This window comes from Jaculus jaculus, chromosome 4 (assembly GCF_020740685.1).
Source record: "Jaculus jaculus isolate mJacJac1 chromosome 4, mJacJac1.mat.Y.cur, whole genome shotgun sequence".
Taxonomy (NCBI): Eukaryota; Metazoa; Chordata; class Mammalia; order Rodentia; family Dipodidae; genus Jaculus; species Jaculus jaculus.
Window position 1 is genome coordinate 1,075,308 of NC_059105.1, and position 12,746 is coordinate 1,088,053.

The 12,746-nt window shown below is 51.6% G+C and overlaps 1 protein-coding gene across 1 annotated transcript in view; it reads right to left on the minus strand.

The window, feature by feature from the left end:
- Nucleotides 1-12,746, minus strand: part of Crocc2 (ciliary rootlet coiled-coil, rootletin family member 2) — a 68,807-nt gene continuing 56,061 nt past the window's right edge. The window contains exons 29-33 of the mRNA XM_045147934.1: nt 5,960-6,055; nt 5,432-5,578; nt 2,657-2,788; nt 1,705-1,884; nt 1-839 (exon numbers count right to left, since the gene is read on the minus strand). Coding sequence (XP_045003869.1) covers nt 753-839; nt 1,705-1,884; nt 2,657-2,788; nt 5,432-5,578; nt 5,960-6,055 — 642 coding nt within the window. The 3' untranslated portion in view covers nt 1-752. The remainder of the gene's footprint in view (nt 840-1,704; nt 1,885-2,656; nt 2,789-5,431; nt 5,579-5,959; nt 6,056-12,746) is intronic.

Sequence of the window (12,746 nt, forward strand, 5' to 3'; positions counted from 1 at the left end):
TGGCCTTAGTCTCTGTAGTGACCAGGGTGGGCAGATTCCCACCTGCATTTTCCCACTGTTTAAAAAGCAGGAGGCTCTGAAATGACTTCAGATCTCACACTCCAATGCCCTTGTGGCCTGTGAGTCACGGGACTTGCATCTGAGTCATTTCCAGCCACCTGCCACTGTAACTGGTTGGCAGTTCCTGGATGCAGAAGGTTCCCCGGCCTCTGAATGCGGGGTGTGGTGGCTGGCCTTGCAGGACATTATTTTTTGGCTCTGACTGGTGGAAATGTTTTCCATGTGTTTTCCTGTGTTTACAGAGTGAGGGCACGGAATGCATCCTGTGGAGAGGGAGCTGGTCTGATGGGGCTGGCCACCAGGGTCTGGCCAAAGCAGAGCAACAAAACTCAAAATGGGACACCAGGCCCTGTGTGGGCTGAGGGGCCTGTGATCTTGCTCCCTGTGCAGGAGGGAGTGTCAGAGACCAGTTACTGGCAAGTTGACCCAGCCCAGCCACAGACTGAGGATCCCATGGCAGATTTGGGGACTCAGGCCTGTGCCCACTGTTGAAGAGCCAGTATCATACTCTGTGTGGTGGCTGCTGCCCATGTGTATGTCCTCTCCCAGTAACACCTGTGCTGTTGAGCTTGGCCTCCCTGGTACAGAATGCACAGCACCAGTCTCCCCAGTAGCTTCCCTGGTGCTTGGCTCTCTGGCTGGTCAGGGTGGCACAGGGCCTGAGGTTGCTGAGAGTGGCTTCTGTAGCTGGGTCACTGCCTGGCCCAGAAGGCCTGGCCATGGCGGGCCTGTTGCTGCCGCTGCACTTCCTGGTCCAGCTGCTCCTTCAGGCTCACCACCTGGGGACACAGCAGGGGCTCAGTCAGGTGGAAAGGGAACTCAGAAATAGGGCCATGGCTGTCTCAGGAAGGGCTGGGGACTCATGGCTCCTGAGGGGAGAGGGTGTGTGTGGAAGATAAATAGCAGGTGGAGGGCGGATTCACCAGCAGTGGAGGAGTGCAGGTTCCCTGTCATGAGCATCTGGTGGTGAGCAACTCGGGGACAGAGGCAATGGCCAGCCCACAGAGGAGGGACCCATGTCTTTTCAAGCCAGGAACACACTCAGAATGGAGGGTTGAAATGAGTGCTGCTGGTGGAGTAGGGACACTAGCTTGGGTGACATTGGATTGTCATTTCACCTCTCTGGGTCTCAGCTGACTATAAAATAGAGGCTTTGACCAAAATGGCTCTAATGTTCTGGCAGCTCAGCAGTTCATAATGTGTGTGTGTATGTGTACACACATGTGGGTGTGCTATGTGCACACACCCAAGACTCTATACTCTGCTGTACTTTCTCACCTGCTAAGCTGCCCATGTGCACTGAGGCTGTCTTGTGACTCTAAAGGACAGGCTGGGGCCACTGCTGCTCAACAGTGCATGGCATGCAGACAGCTTGGCAACTGGCTACACTCAAAGCCACCTCTGGCAGGAACTGTCCTCATCACCTACTTCCAAAGTAGGACAGGGGATATCCAGAGTGTGGTGACCCCTCTCTGAATTCCTGCTCTACCTCTCAAGTTGGAGCTATGCCCATGAATGCTGAGAGCTAGAGGCCTTTCAGTAGAGGCTCTGTGGTTACCCCTTCAGGGACAGCTGTGGAAACATGGGCCTCCCCTTCCTCTCCTCATGAGGCCCCACCTAAGGGATCTGGATTCCTGGCCCTACCTGTTTCTCCAACACCTTCACTCGCTGCTGGTGGGTGTGCTCATGGGAATCCACTGCTTGTGTGGCCTCCAGCTGGGTTCTGTGGAGCCTCTCAGCCTCTGTAGCTAAGTCCTGCTGGCGCTGGGCAGCCAGCTCTTGGAGCCGCTGAGTGTGGACCTGTTCCAACTCTGCCATCTGGCCCTGGAGTGAGAATGCAGGCACCTTGCTGCTGGCTGCTTACCTGAGAGTTTCTGGGATCCCAGTTACAGGGCTATTGGGGTGCCCCACCCTTGGGGCCACCCTTCCTATTTTGGTCCCACAGTATTCTCCTAAGATACTGGCCTTAGACCAGGACTAACAGCAGACCTGTGGCTGGCAAACACATTCTGCCCATGTGTCCTGGGTCCAGGCCAAGCCACAGGCCCCTTGGGTGGGCCTTATATCTGTTTGAACAGTATCTCAAGTTCTCCTAGGCAAAGGTCAGAGTACTGAACATTGCCCATTCCCCCTCCTAAAGGTCCTTGTCTGGGTGGGGAGGTGTTCCTCGGTGGAAAGGAAAACAAGTCTCTGAGAAGCACAGGGTGTCAGGCCTGAGGCTCCCTTTTGTTCCTGGCACCGCTCCAAAGAGCCAGGCATGGCTTGTAAGGGCACTGCCAGTCCCATCATCCCTAAGGGACTGTGTACTATGTCAAGCTGGGAGTCCTACAGAGAACACCTTGTGGGATCCAAGGGACCCTCAGTCCTGCCTCCAGTTCTGCCTGGGACCTCAGTAGGACCTTTGATGGACCCCACTATTAACTGGGTCTTGTCTCTGCACTCTCCACAGCCTCCTATATATGTGTGTGTGTGTCCACATGCATGCACATGTATATGAGTGGCATGTAGGCCCACCCCACTAAGACCACACCACCTGAGACCACTCCACATTCACCACCAAGGTAACAGAGCACAGAGCTTCACTGGCTCAGCTCACCTGCATCTGCTGGCTTTGCTGCACGGCCCCATCCACCTCCTGGTGCAGGCTGCTCAGGGACTCGTCCAGCAGTTTCTTCTCAGCCCCCAACCTCGCTGCATCCCCCTCTTTCCTCAGTATCTCCTGCTCCATCTGCAGGGGTTAAGGGTAGAACTTGTGGTGGGACATATGCTTTTTTTGGCAGGTGTGTGAGACTCCAACTCCCCTGGGAGATGGCTGTGTTGGCAAGGGCAAGGCCCCCTGCCAAAGAACCTGGAATCTGTAGCCAGAGTAGGAGCTTAAGGAGGAGGGCAAATGCCTGTCTAACTCCAGCAGAAGTTCTTATGATCCGTGGCAGAGAACTCTTCCTATTTTGGGGCAGCATCCCTAGAAGTATGTCTTTGTCCATCCCAAAGCTTCCTCTGGCCTCCTGAGCCTGAGGCCCTGCATGTCCCCTCATGGTCTTCTGCAATGCATCGGATCTCTTGCATACCACAACTTTGCTTCAGACACCACAGCCTGTCCCTTCCCAAAGCTCTCAGGACAGTAATCACTGGGCTCCATTAGAGCCAGACAGATGAAATGGCCACTCAGTGAGACCAGGTCAAGTTTGTACTATGTAATGCAGCTGACCCTTAGCACAGGTCAGGGCACAAGGCAGGGTCCCTGCACCCCAGTGTGGTGAAGCTGAAGCTGGGTACAGTCCCCAACACAGCCCCAACAAGCCTGTGGCAGCAGCGCAGCTGACCCCACCGCCTGTCTTCCTGGAGCAGAGTCCCTTAACCACCCACCCCACCAAGATGAGGACAAAGTAGGAGAACTGGGTTGCAGGTTCAATGTCAGACACAATCACTTGACCGTCAGGGGTCCCTTTGCCCTGCAGATGGACTCTCAGGAGGACACAGCTGATTAGGAATTCTTTCCTTCAAGAGCAGCAGCAGCAGCAGGGGGCCTGCCTGCCCATGCAGGGAGTCCCAGACATCTTCATGGTGCTTGTTATGACTGACATGATCCTCAGATGGTCCCTAGGGCCTTGGTCTTACAGCCTCACCAGGCTGACCAGCAGTGACATAGGAGTGGAACCAGACCTGGCTCTCTAGCCATACTGCCTCTACTCCGCTTGCTGTGCCTGTCAGCTGCTGGCTTCCTAAGGTTACCTCTGAATGCCACACAACAGCCTCCCTCCAGTTCTGGGCAGCCCTGCCACTGCCACCTGTGGCCTGGAGCCTTTATGCAACTCTCAGGGCTCTTGGGATACTGGGGTGGGGGTGGGGGGGGATATTTGTATGGGCAAAGCCATAGGATCAGAACCGGAGTTTTACAAAAATAATGACTCCTTCTTCAAGACTGAGAAAAACAGAGTCCTCTCCCCTGGAAAAGGAGGCCTGTTTCTTTAAAAATCCAGTTACACTCCTGGAAGCACATGTTATAAAGAGAAGAGAAAAGTGAAATCCAAAATAAATAAATGTCCACATCCGGGTTTCCCCTCCTGAGACACCAATAAAGGGTTTATGGGTTTGTGGGCCCCTCACAGCTGACCTCCTGGAACTCATTAGCTGTTCTTGCCCTCCCCCACCTGGGCCCCAAGGACCTGCATCAGGCACTGTGCCCACAGCTTGCTGTGCTGCCCTTAGGCTGTGCCACCTCCCCCACCTCGCAGCCTCCAGAGGTGTGACCCCTTCTCCAGCTCAGGCAGAAGCACGTGCCTGTCGCAGCCGAGCACTGCAAGGGCTTGCAGACCACAGCCCTCTGTTGCCTGTCCTCCTTCGTGGGAGGGTAGGAAGCCCCGTCGTGGTCGGTAGTTTTCATGAATGTCCTGGCTTCCTGGTCCCCCATGCCCTGGACAGGTTGGATGGTGGCAGCAGAGAGGACTTCTGAAGTCCCATGGGAAGGCCCTCAGCATTTCAGCACAAATATTCTTGCTTTCACTGGGCTTTGCAGAGGGAGACAGAACCCCAAGGGGTCAGATGGCTAATGCAGAGTGGCCAGCCCAGCAGACACTGTCTCCTCCCTTCTCCCAGGTGCCATTTCCCCTCTGATTGCCTTCCCTGGAGGCCATGCTCTGGACCCCCACTTGTCCCTGGAGAGGTGCGGCCGCAGCTCACTGCTCAGTTTACCTGGGTAGGCTCAGTGATACTTCTTCCTGCTCCCACAGGCCTTGCACAATGGCAGTGGAAGGACAAGGACCCTCATGCTGGGGTGCAGGCTCCCTGCCTTGTGCCCTGACCTGTGCTGAGGATCAGCTGCATTACATAGCGCAAACTTGACCTGGTCTCATTGAGTGACCTGCCCATCTGTCTGGCTCTAATGGAGCTCCGTGATTACTGTCCTGCGCACTTTGGGAAGGGAGAGGCTGCGGTGCCTGAAGCAAGCCTTGTGGAGCACTGGATCAACCACCCCAACTGTCACCTGGCCACGTACAGCTCACAGCACCCTAGACGTCCAGGACCATTTCCGCTGCAAACAGGGGTCTGCGGCTTGAGAGACTGGTAGGTGCAGGTCACACCTCCTGGCAGACTTGACCAGAAAGCCAGAAGATGTGCCCTGATTCGTAGGGCCTACCCAAAGACAGCCAAGGTAGAGTGGTGGTGACAGAGGTGCTGTGGTCATCTACAAGGTGCTCAGAAGTTTGGGGGCTGGCCCCGAGCTTGGTGCTGTCTTCACCCCCGAGGGCAGACGCTGAAGCCGGTGGGACCATCACCGTTCCCAGAAAACCCTGTCTGGCCGTTGCCGTGGAAACTCCCACCTTCCGGCGGGTCCCTCCACTCGCTGAAGGCTCTCCTTCCTCGGAAGTACCTGCATGAGGCGCGTGCGCAGTGTCGCGAGCGCCCCCTGCAGGCGAGCCCGCTCCGTTCGCAGCGCAGACGTCTGTTCCCGCAGCGCGCGCCGTTCTGCCCGCTGTGCAGCCAAAGCTGCTTGGTCGCTGCGTCGTCGTCGGAGCACCTGGGTGGGGAGGGCCCGCGTGGGCATGGTCCAGGGATGTGTGAGCCCCCAGTCTCTCTGAACCAGGTTTACCTGAAGCTGGTTCTGAACTCAGCTTATGTTTAGCCCTAAACTGTGTATCAACAGATGATCCTTCCATAATAGGGTTGCCTACTATGAAGCAAGAAAACTAGCTCTGTGATTCCCTATGGCCCCCTCCAGTCTCAGTTTCTTTGTCTGCTGGAAACTGGATGCTGCCTGGGTCACTACACGTGGATATACCTGCCTCCAGCATCCCTTAGGCCCCTTTCATGCCAAAGGACTGAGTAAAGGAAGTCTGCCTGGTGAACTGGTTCACCACCTCAGATAATGGTGTCCCTTTGCCCTCCTGGGGTTCCTAACCTGCTTCAGGGGATCCAGTAGCTTCCCTTTCTCCACAAGGCCCTGGCTGTGTCGGCTGCACTGCGCAAGGGCCTGGCGCAGTGTGTCCAATTGCTCCTAGGGGGAGAGAGACACGGCCATCCAGAAACATGCGGGTCAGGCATCTGCAGAACTGTGCTGGAGGTCAGTGCTTCTGGGATGAAACAGGCAAGAGCATGGCTAAAGATAGGGTATGGGTTAGTGCTTTGTGTATCAATGGGGGAGACAGAGGGCCCTTTGAATGCCCTTTGATGGAGTGAAGGACAGAGCAGGCCACCAATACCCTAAACCTGTCCTTTAGGCTTTGGAGTCCAGTCCTTGGACTGCTGCTTTTTTATTCATTAGTGGCAATAGGTCAATTCAGTTGCCCACTGGTAAGTGTCTCCTGCATGGTTGTGTGTCTGGTTCTGCCTTTGGCCCAGCCACAGAACACAGCTGGCTCTGGAAATCCTCAGAAGCAGGGGTTTGAAGCCTTTCCTGTACACAGTGGGACTCTGGCCCACATGGGCCCAGGTGCTGGTTCCATCTCATGGTGGTCAGGCCACCTCTGAACTCTGCTTATCCACTTGCCCCTTTGTCAACTCTGCACCAGCCCTCCTCTCTGGCCATGCTGGTCATGGCGGCTTTGCTATTCTCCCTCAAATTTTGTTGGAATAGCTCAAACATTTATCTTCCATGTAAATTACAGCCCACATATGTATCTGTGTTTTCTCTGAACATACCACAAAGAAACAGACAAAACCAAACCAAAGTACCTACCCAACAAGCAGTTGGCAAACCAGACAGACACAGACCCACACTGAGACATCCAGTTTGTGTTAAATGAGATTCTATCTTAAAAATATCCAAAGCAAACCAATATAAAAACAAACAACCAACAGCTACAACAACAACAACAAAATCTAAACCAAACCAAACCAAACCCCAAACCAGCAGGACACATTTCAAACCTCACCTACATAAAATCAGACCTTTGGCCATTGAAAGAAAAGTCACTTGTTCCATTAAAGAAATTAGAAAAATGAGGGGCTGGAGAGATGGCTTAGCAGTTAAGGCATTTGCCTGCAAAGCCAGAGGATCCCAGTTTGACTCTTCAGGACCCACATAAGCCAGATGCACAAGGGGGCGCATGCATGTGGAGTTCGTTTACAGCTGCTGGAGGCCCTGGCATGCCCATTCTCTCTCTCTCTCCCTCTTTCTCTCTCTCCCTCTCTCCCTCCCTCTGCTTCTTTCTCCTCTCAGATAAATAAACAAATAAATATTTTAAAAAAGGAATTAGAAAAATGATGGGGCTGGGGAGATGGCTCAATGGATAAGGTGCTTGCCACTCAAGTGTGAGTATCAGAGATTTTAGAACTGCAGCACCCACATAAACAGCCAGATCTGTGGCAGGCATTTTTAATCCCAGCCATCCCTGTAGGCAAGAAGGAAGCTGGAGAGATGGCTTAGTGGTCAAGGCGCTTGCCTGCAAAGCCCTAAGGACCCAGGTTCAATTCTGTAGTACCCATGTAAGCCAGATGCACTTAGTGGTGCATGCGTCTGGAGTTTGTTTGCAGTTGCTAGAGGCTCTAGCACGCCCATTCTCTCTCTCTCCCAAATAAGTAAATAAAAATAAAAAATATTAAAAATAAGGGAGACAGAGACAAGAGAATCCGCTGAAAGCATGTGAGTGTGTATTGGGGGCCATAACTAGCCTGGTAAAAGCAGCAGTGAGCCATGTGAAACCAACATCAAAAGAGGTGGATGGAGATGATTGACCTCTGACCTCCACACACACATCATGGCATGTGCGCACCCGCATTCACACATGATCACACACATACATATACTATACATCATATACATCCCCACACAAAAAAGTTAAAAAAATTATAATGAAAAACACAAGATTAGGGCATTAATAGAGGTAAGTGCTGAAATGAATAAACTAGACAAAAATGATTTTTTGAAAAGACGCAGCATGAACTCAGATGGCTGTGGATGAGACAGATTAAGATAAAAGAAACCTGCAGTGTTTGGGCAGAGACAGGTGTGACTCCACACATACCTCTACAGGATAACCACATGTGTAAGACAGGTGTGGCTACAGGTATGACTGTAAGATGGTGTTGAGCAGGCGCATATGTAGGTTCCTGGTACTGCCTCACTAACCAACTGCTCCCAGAGGAAACAGAGGAAGGCACGCCAGTCATGGAGTGGAGTTGCAGAAGTTAAGGCTGTTTAGGATGACAAGAACTGCAGAGCAAAGTACAATAACCTTTATTTATTTATTTATTTATTTGTTTGTTTATTTAACAGAGAAAGCGGGTGGGGGGGAGAATGGGTGCACCAGGGCCTAAACAAACTCCAGATGCATGTGCCCCATTTGTGCATCTGGCTAACGTGGGTCTTGGGGAATCAAACCTGGGTCCTTTGGCTTTGCAGGCAAATGCTTTAACTGCTAAGCCACCCCTCCAGCCCCAATTAACCTTTTTTTTTTTTTTTTTTTTTTTGGTTTTTTCGAGGTAGGGTCTCACTCTGGCTCAGGCTGACCTGGAATTCACTATGTAGTCTCAGGGTGGCCTTGAACTCATGGTGATCCTCCTACCTCTGCCTCCCGAGTGCTGGGATTAAAGGCGTGCGTGCGCCACCACACCCGGCCCAATTAACCTTTTTTTAAAAAGAATATTTTATTTTATTTATTTATTGGTGAGAGAGACACAGACAGAGAAAGGTGGGGGGAGAGAGAAAGAGGAGAATAAGCACACCAGGGCCTCTAGCCACTGCAAATAAATTCCAGACACATGCATCACCTTGTGCATCTGGTTTACGTGGGTACTGGGGAATTGAACCTGGGTCCTTAGGTTTTCCAGACAAGTGCCTTAACTGCTAAGCCATCTCTCCAGCCTGCCATTAACCTTTAAAAAGGCTAATTTCTTTTTGCTTTTTTTTTTTGTTTGGTTTTTGGAGGCAGGGTCTCACTCTCACTCAGGCTGATCTGGAATTCACTATGTAGTCTCAGGGTGGCCTCAAACTCATGGTAATCTGCCTATCTCTGCCTCCTGAGTAATTCCAGCCCCCACACCCAGCTCTAAAAATGCTAATGTCTGTGCAATTTTGATCATCCAGGTGACAAAGACAGAGCTCAACAATTCATTTTAGAACAGGAAAAACTCAACTTAAAAAATTTGAGTCATGAATTCCAAGTCAGCCTGGGCTAGAATGAGACACTATCTCAAAAAAAAAAAAAAAAAAAGTTGCAAAACATGGCAGGATACAAGAAATATAGCTGCAAATATCCTTGACAAAAATGAGAGTCATCAACTCCAACTGTGACATCATGTCACAGTGTGGGCCTTGGCAAACGAATGCCTCTAGGTAGGCCAGGCACACCTGGATTTTTTTTTGTCAAGGTAGGGTCTCACCCTAGTCTGGAAATCATTATGTATTCTCAGGGTGGTCTTGAACTCATAGAGATCTTCCTACCTCTCTGGGATTAAAGGTGTGCACCACCACACCTGGCTAGTTCTTTTTTTTTTTTTTTATATTTATTTATTGAAGAGAGAGGGGCAAATAGAGCGAATGGGCACACCAAGCCTCCAGCCATTACAAAGGAACCCCAAATACATGCGCCACCTTGTGCATCTGGCTTACATGGGTCCTGGTGAATCAAACCTGGGTCCTTAGGCTTCGCAGGCAAACACCTTAACTGCTAAGCCATCTCTCCAGCCCTGGACTTTGGTTCTTAGAACCTGTGCCTGATGCTTTGGTAGGTTGGCAGGAGAAAGAGCAGTGGGGCTCTATGGGGTCAGTGGAGCTGAACAGGGTGTGCTCAGTGTATGGAAGGAAAGAGGCCTAGGCAGGAGTCCAAGAATGCTTTAAGCCCTTCTGACTGCAGGGGCTGTGACGGTGCCAGTCCTCACAGAACATCAGTGGCCTCCCCACTAGGGTGTGAGGAGTATGTGTGGGGCCATGCTGGGCAGCTGCGCGTGCTCCGGGGTCAGGTGGGTGTATGCTCCCACGCTGTGGCTGTGGCTGTGGCAGCTGCTCGGTTCCCGGGCCACTTCTGTACACTAGTCTTTCTGCTGGGTTCCTGGAGTGGTACTGTGTACCTGTCATTCTGCTAGGTTTCCTGGGTAGCCTTGTTCTTCAGGGTTTCCAGGGCAGCCTTATGTGCCCTGTCCTTCTGCTGGGTGTCTGGGGCAGCCCTGTGTGTCCTGTTCTGTTAGGTTCTCAGAGTAGCCCTGGCAATGAGGAAAGGTTTGCTTTCAAACAAGAGTTGCACTGTTTGAACAGCACAGCCTACTATTTAATTAGAAAAATATGTTTTTAATTAACTTTCTCTTGACAAACACATTGGCTTATGTGAACCAGGGGGAAAATCAATCCGTGAAAGTGAAAGAAGAATAAAATGCAGAGCTTGCGCTGAAATATGCCCTGGGTTTGGCAGAGCTGGGAGGACACCAGGCCAACCCTGCAGGGCTGGCAACTGACCCAATTGCAGGTCAGGGTCACTGGGCAGCCAGGAAAGTGGTCATGTCTCCATACCCAAAGTGGCCAAGTTCACTTGAGATTTTGCTCTCTGATGGATGTGCTGTCTGTCAAAAGTAGGGGGCCTCCAGTGAGGGGTGATATTGGTGCATCCGACCCCACCCAGACATCCACAGAAAACTGCACATCATAGAAGTTGGGAGAAACCCTTCTTAGAGCTTCAGACCAGGGTCTTGAGGGTCCCCGAGGACAGACAAAACCACCCATCCCCAAGATAGAAGAAACGGCACTTGCCAGAATTATAAGAAAAATGTGCTATAATGCTGACAAGTTTTAGCAGACTTCTCTAAAAAAAGGGGGGCAGGGTATAAATTCTACATCCAGCAGAGATGTGAAACAGGATAGAAGAAACCAGGCCCTAATCCCTGTTCTCAGGGCCCAGTGCTATGGAAGGGGCAATTCTGCCCTGATGCTGGCTCCCCGTGCCAGGAAGACCCTGGATTCTCCCTCTATCTTTTCTCTGGGACTGTCTGGACATGGCATACCAACTCTCTGCTGGTTCTTCCCACCCCCAATTTAGAAGCAGACCAGAATTCCCTTCTTTAAAGACATGCAAGGGAGAGACATTACAAGAAAGATTGTTATCTGAGGGGTCAGAACTGAGGTCCTCTGAGACGGGGCAGGGTCTAGAGAGTGGACAATCAGAAAAACATGAGCCATAGCTGAGGACCCAGGGCAAGCTGGTGAGATGCAGCTGATGGTTGGGTTAGCAGAGGAGAAAGACATGAGCTCTCCATGGATTTGGGGAACTGTGTTACAAAGATTTGAGATGGATCCAGAAGTCATGAATATACCCTGTGCAGGACTGAGGCTGTGTTAGATTGTACAGCTGGGACATATTATGGGTGCTATCAAGGTTGCTGGTCTGTCAGTGGGTTAACCAAAGGGAGGTTCCCAGGGTGGCCCCATCCAGTCCCAGAACTGTGAGCTGGTGGTAGGAGGAAAAGCAATGAGTTTAGAGGTATACAGGGGCTGGCCTGAGGGGTGCAGCTGCTGCTATTCCTCTGTGAGACAGCCTGTGAGAGGGCCAAGGCCAGAGGCCCCAACTGTCCTTAGGTCAAGCGCCTCTCAGTTTAGGGTCAGAAAAAGGAGCCTCAGTACTAGAGTGGAAGGGAGCTGGATTCTGCCAACCCCCTGGTGAGCCTGGATGGCCCTTCCCAGGGCCTCCAATGTGGATACTGCCAGCTCTCCTCAGAGAGGCCTGCTGGGCCAATTCTGCCCCTAGGGCTAGGGCTAGGCATAAGCCATGGGCTTGTGAGGATATTGGCTGCTGCCAGTAGAGAACCTGGGTCTGTGGGTCTGCAGCAGGAAGGGATGTTGAAATCCACTGCACAGGGCAAGAGATGGGAGCAGGCGGCCTCCCTAGGGGAGGTTTGGAGGAGATTCTCCCCAAAAATAGAACTTTCAGTCCCCAATGTACAGGCAGAAACAGCCAGGAAGGGAAGAGATAAGACTCCTGGGGGGCACAGGCAGTATTCCTGGCCCAGCAGTGGAAGGACTCTATAAGGCACAGCTAGCGCTGATGTCCAGAAAGTGCTTTGGGAGAAATGTCAACCAACTCCTGACCCCAGAAAGCAGCCAAGATAGGAAGAAAGGGGTTTGAGAACAGATGCTGGGTGGAGAAGGGAATAATGAAGACTGAACCTGCTTTTCATAGACAGGCAAACGTGAGTCTGAGAAAACACAGACCAAACTGGTCAGAGGAGGAACTGTACCTGATTGTCACAGTACTTGTAAGTGGGGTAAGTCCCTCAGGAAAGGAAAGACTCCAAAGTGCCAAGAAACCAAAGCCCGGTGGAAGAAGCGAGAGCAGGAAATGTAAAGAGCAAAACTGTAGAGGCTGAGGTGAGGCCGAAGGGTCGAGGTGGGATGGGGACCACTGCCAGCCGTGAGTCAGGTGTGGCTAAGAACAAAGCCAAGCCTACTGTTGGTCATCAGCGCAGGGAAAGAACATGCCACAGAAGCCGCGAGCCGAAGACTCTTACAAAAAGAATCCAGTATGAAAATCTAACACTCTAGCTTTGCTAAATTCAAGAGATGCCAAATGTGCAGTCTTTCAACCACATGTTTGTCAAGGTGGATTTAGAAGCTCTCCTTCAAAATGTCAATCTGCAAGCAATATGCTGGGTTAATCTGAATTAGAATGCACAAGGGTGAACATATATGTAAAATGAAACTTGGTCTAGCTCATCTGGTCAACCCTGAATCCTTAGATCCCTCCATTTTCTCGCTAGTCTTA